At 37.1% G+C, this 4,499-nt stretch overlaps 2 protein-coding genes across 4 annotated transcripts; one reads left to right on the top strand and one right to left on the bottom strand.

Annotated features, from left to right (window-relative positions):
* Positions 1–802: 802 nt before the first annotated feature.
* On the top strand, positions 803–3,510 carry LOC149389765 (uncharacterized). Of its 3 annotated transcripts, none has more exons than XM_089621800.1 (6): positions 803–1,014; positions 1,925–2,035; positions 2,204–2,299; positions 2,749–2,819; positions 2,916–2,978; positions 3,053–3,510. In XM_089621800.1, exons 2-6 carry the CDS (start codon positions 1,972–1,974, stop codon positions 3,335–3,337), a joined length of 579 nt encoding a protein of 192 aa, XP_089477926.1. In that variant the 5' UTR covers positions 803–1,014; positions 1,925–1,971; the 3' UTR covers positions 3,338–3,510. The 3 variants fall into 3 exon arrangements, with proteins under 3 accessions (XP_089477926.1, XP_089477925.1, XP_089477927.1); XM_089621799.1 differs by having other exon boundaries at positions 1,922–2,035; XM_089621801.1 differs by having other exon boundaries at positions 803–1,020; positions 1,922–2,035.
* A 52-nt stretch (positions 3,511–3,562) lies between these two features.
* LOC149389764 (pathogenesis-related protein 1-like) lies at positions 3,563–4,075 on the bottom strand. Its single transcript, XM_089622716.1, has one exon. The coding sequence runs from the start codon at positions 4,073–4,075 to the stop codon at positions 3,575–3,577; it is 501 nt and encodes a 166-aa protein (XP_089478842.1). The 3' UTR covers positions 3,563–3,574.
* Positions 4,076–4,499: the final 424 nt, after the last annotated feature.

Raw genomic sequence — 4,499 nt, 5'->3', positions numbered from 1 at the left:
TCTCCACCAATATTCAATCTGCCATTAAGAAAAAATCTCTGTTAATGTATCTTAATGCGTTGTAAAATGTAGTCATGTTTCAGTGTTAATGTATGGGAAAAACCATTGTGAATGCGTTTAGAATTTTGGGTGTTTGGATGTTAGAATGAAAAAATAGGTGTTGACATATTTTGCAGATTTTGCAGTAAATCTGAGTAAATATTGAGCAGTTTAAATTTTTGGCGTGTGTAAATCTTTATTTACACATATTTACACCGAGTATGTCAATCCTTGGATTTTACAACAATGTATGGTTGTTAATATCTGTAGTAAATGTGTGTAAATATTAAGTACTATTATATTTGGTTATCTGGAAGTGTTTATTTACGCATATTTACTGCATAAGTTGTCATAACCTTAACTTATCTACATATATTTAAATAATAAACGATACAATATATTTCTGGCCGAAAATATCAGAAATAATCTATAAAAAGAAACAAATAAATTACAACTTCCACGTCCATTTAGTTCATAAAATAAAGGGAATCATAAATTGACTAAATCATGTTCACACTTATATCAGGAAAACAATTCAAAAAATTTCGGGAAAAAATTTAAACCGAAAATTCAAATATGTAATTCAAAATTCAAACGCACATGGGCAATTTTCGGAAATAAAAAAACCTATTATTGGGCCACGTCATCGGCTTAGTATTTACAAAACCTTGGCTAAATAGCAAATCATAAAGTTTGATTTGGCTATTTTGCTAATTTTTTGAAAAAAAAATATAGTACCTCCCTTGCAAATAAAAAGTTAAAAACTAAGTCGGTCGGGAGTGGACTCGGGGACAACTCTTACAAATAAAAAACTAGTTCTTTATACTCACATTTTCATAGCTGCGTTCCTCTTCTTCAACCACAGCAGCCAAAACCCTGCAGCCCACCAATACTCATTCGTGTAGCTGAAAAATTCCAAGATTCAACTATTGAATTTTCAGGCCAACTCGTCTCCGTCGAAAGTTCTGCTCCAAGGTCAGTGTAAATTATTTTATTTTCTTCTTCGAAATTAGCTGAAATTAGTTTTCTTTTTCGTTGTTGCTGATTTGTAGTTATTGATGTCGGTTGTAGTGTGGTTTTCGTTGTTATGGCTAGGTTTTCCACACGTGTAATGATCACGCCAACAAGGTGTTTGAGAAAATTCCTCAATGAGACTAGAAACTGTCTTGTGACACCAATCTTCTTGTTCAGGTGTTAAATTGACTAAATTTGGTGTAGTCTTTCAAAGTAGGGGTTTGAAATATGCATTACCAGATTTATTGGGTTGTTAGTGGTAAAAGGATCATCATCATGGCTTCTTATCCATGAAAGTCAGTTACTGTGAATCGTTTAGAAAACTAAGAAAGTGAAAAAATAGAATTCTGTGGGAGTGAAAATGCGATGATCAACGTCTAGTAATGGAAGAATGCTCAAATCCGATTGGGGCGCTGAAATCACACCGACATTTGTTATGGGAATTATATGTTCGTCTTAATCTTTCTTATTCGTTTAAACATGTCGTTGATATGCTTGTATTTCAAATATGAAAATCAAAACGTAATGATCTATAATCACTTAACTCTAGTACATTCAAGCCAAAACGTGTCCAGCATCCAAGCATTTTTTTTTAAAAATTGTTTTTACTCCGCCCATCAATAATTGTTTGTAAGAATACTTGATGTTTTTCTTTAGATATTCTTACTGATGGTGATACGATGCATATATATGTGGTCTTGTGATGTAATGCTGTACATGTTTGAGAAAATTACTCATGAGGACTAGGCATTGATTTGTAAAAAAAAATTGATTACTTTCTCTGTACTTTCTGTATATGATTTCGTTGAACACCAATTTTCCAAATTACTGATTAAGTTTGTAGTACTTATACTCTTTGCGCTTATAGTAGGAAGATAAATTGTTGCTTCTGTCTTCTCCTCCTCCGATTAAACAAGAATGGCTAAAACCAGCAAAGACCTTTTACAACTGGAGCACAAAAATCCTTCTACTTCGTCTCTAGGTTTGTCTGTCTGTCTCTTCCTCTGTGGCTCTGTCTCTCTCTCTCTCATATATATATATATATATATATATACATATATTATATATATCTATATGTGTCTGTATATATACACTCTATACATACTTTTCTCTGATTGCTTATTGTGAACATATTGGTGATTGTGTACAGATTCGTCACTGCTTGTTTGTAAAACACAATTGCAGAGAAAGAAAGCCAACGAAGACGATAAACCATCCACTTTGCCTCCTCTCCCCAAGAGCCAAGGTTTTAAATTTCATTATTCAAATTCATGTTTTTTTTCCTTCCTATAACATTATTGTCAATGTCAGTGTCTATTGATGGCTTATATGTGTGATTATATGCAAGTTAGGCTCTGTTGAAAACTTAAACAGTGATTATGAAGATAGCGATTTGAACTGGGACTTTGAAAAATAAAGTATCCTTGGTCAACATTGTTTTAACTCTATGGTTATCAGAGATTGCCTATGTTGCCCTGACGGAAAGAAAGATATCAAAATTCCTGATTCTATAGATGTGTACCATTCCTTATTTCCGCCCCTTTTTAAACTACTCGTCGACTAACTTTGTATCTTTCCGGCCATTCCATTTGATTAATAATATGTCCCGTGTTTCTTTTTTAAAAACAAATAGATGTGTACCATTGGATATTTTGAAACTAGCAACAACGCTTAGTTCCTTTTGACTATGTTCAGTTTTAGGGAAAGTGAGAGACTTCTTGGGAGTCCTATCGGAAGCTAACAAAAAGTTGGAGCTTGACTCAAAGGTCAGAATTCTAATACTCTATGTATATACATATTCCAATTTAAAGGCTTGATTTACTATGTAGAAGCTTAATTGATAGCCATTCTTTTAATTGTAGGACAATCCTAAGAACTATGATATTGAAGCGCTAACCGGGCATGAATCCGAAGTAATCGAAATGGTATATCTATCTATCCCTCAGACTTGTGCAGTCAGGCCAGCGATTTTGGAGTTGAATATATTTTTATTTTTCAGGACTTGATGCTTGGCGTAGCGGATCTTCATACCCCAGAAGCAGTGGCTGCAGCAGAGTCTGCGATCTCCGGTTATCAGCCAGTGACATCATCGGCCGAAGATGATAGCAGCAGCGAGTCAGAGTCAGAAGATAGCAGTGACGAGGAGGACGGGAGCGAAGGTGTCGATAACAACGCAGAAAATGAAGTTAATACAGAGCTCAAGAGATCATCATCCAAAGGCAATTCTTCGACTAAAATCGGAAACGGTAAATCGAAAAAGCGGCCGAAGATCGTTGAACTCTGACGTGTGTATCCTATTAAAGCATTAAGCGATTTAATGGATGAAATATCTCCATGAAGCTGAAAGACTGTTTCATGCTATATAACCAATGTTGTGCTCCTTTCCCCTTGTTGGAGGATAATATTCAATTTTTCCCAAACTTTTAATACAAGGCTTTCATGGTGAAGTAACTTGAATGGATGAGTAAATTAATCATAGGGGAGTTGAACAACTCTTATTCGAAAATCACGGGAAAATATACTAGTAAGGCTTCTCTCCGACGTAGTTCCCGGGGGGATCGTAGTTGCAAGAGACGAACCATGCACCGTTGGCGCACAAGAGCCTGGCGCAGCCGAGGCGGGTCGAGTTGCGCCAGACGACTTGGGTGTAGTGCAGGCACCCGTACTGGCACGACTTTGGCGGAGATGGGGAGCACGAGTTGTTGGAGTAGTTGTAGCACGGCTCCTCGTCCGTCCACAGCTTCACCGCGTCCGTGCCCGAGAAGGGGCCCGTCCCCCACGCCAGGTTCTCCCCGTACGGCCCTTTCGAGTGCACCAGCTCGCAGTCCGACACCCGAGTCCTCACGTACCCGTCCGCGTACGCCTCCAGCTCGGCGCTCCACGTCGTGTTGCTGACGCCCACCGCTGCACGCGCTGCGTTGTGGGCGTCCACGTAGTCTTGCACCGAGTTTTGGGCCCCGCAGGGCCCGACCGCAATGCCACAAATGAGGACCAAGAAAAGGGTTGACGTATTGTGGGCCATGATGCAGATTAAGCCTTGATGGTTCCCAAATAAATAGTTATCTTTAAGTAAGTTTGGAAAGAAAGATAGTTATTTAGTGGAGCTTTGATTAAACAAATATTTTTTGCTGCAAAGTTGTAACATGGCTAAGATTGTTTACGCTTGCAGTAATCATTCTTTATATAACAAGGATTGAAATGTAACGCTAAAAAAAAAATATTATGGACCAAAGCGTGATTACTACAATTTATGAGCCGTCGGAAAAAAAACCCCTCTACTTGCCCATTTTTGAGTTATTTAAACGTTAGATTTGTGGCAATAAGTGGCCAAACGTGTATATATATATATAATATATATATATATATATATATATATATATATATATATGTTTATGTATGGAAATGTAATGTGAAAGTACTTTAATACTCTTTATGTTAAGAAATTA

This window comes from Urtica dioica, chromosome 8, assembly GCF_054948205.1.
Source record: "Urtica dioica subsp. dioica isolate 48M chromosome 8, U.dioica_male_clone48M_v1_H2, whole genome shotgun sequence".
NCBI lineage: Eukaryota > Viridiplantae > Streptophyta > Magnoliopsida > Rosales > Urticaceae > Urtica > Urtica dioica.
This window is presented reverse-complemented; position numbering and strand designations above follow the sequence as displayed.

Coding starts and splice junctions, on each gene's coding strand:
- LOC149389765 (XM_089621800.1), top strand. CDS start 1,972: ATGGCTAAAACCAGCAAAGACCTTTTACAACTGGAGCACAAAAATCCT. Junction 2,036..2,203: donor TCCTTCTACTTCGTCTCTAG/GTTTGTCTGTCT, acceptor GATTGTGTACAG/ATTCGTCACTGCTTGTTTGT. Junction 2,300..2,748: donor TCCTCTCCCCAAGAGCCAAG/GTTTTAAATTTC, acceptor GACTATGTTCAG/TTTTAGGGAAAGTGAGAGAC.
- LOC149389764 (XM_089622716.1), bottom strand. CDS start 4,075: ATGGCCCACAATACGTCAACCCTTTTCTTGGTCCTCATTTGTGGCATT.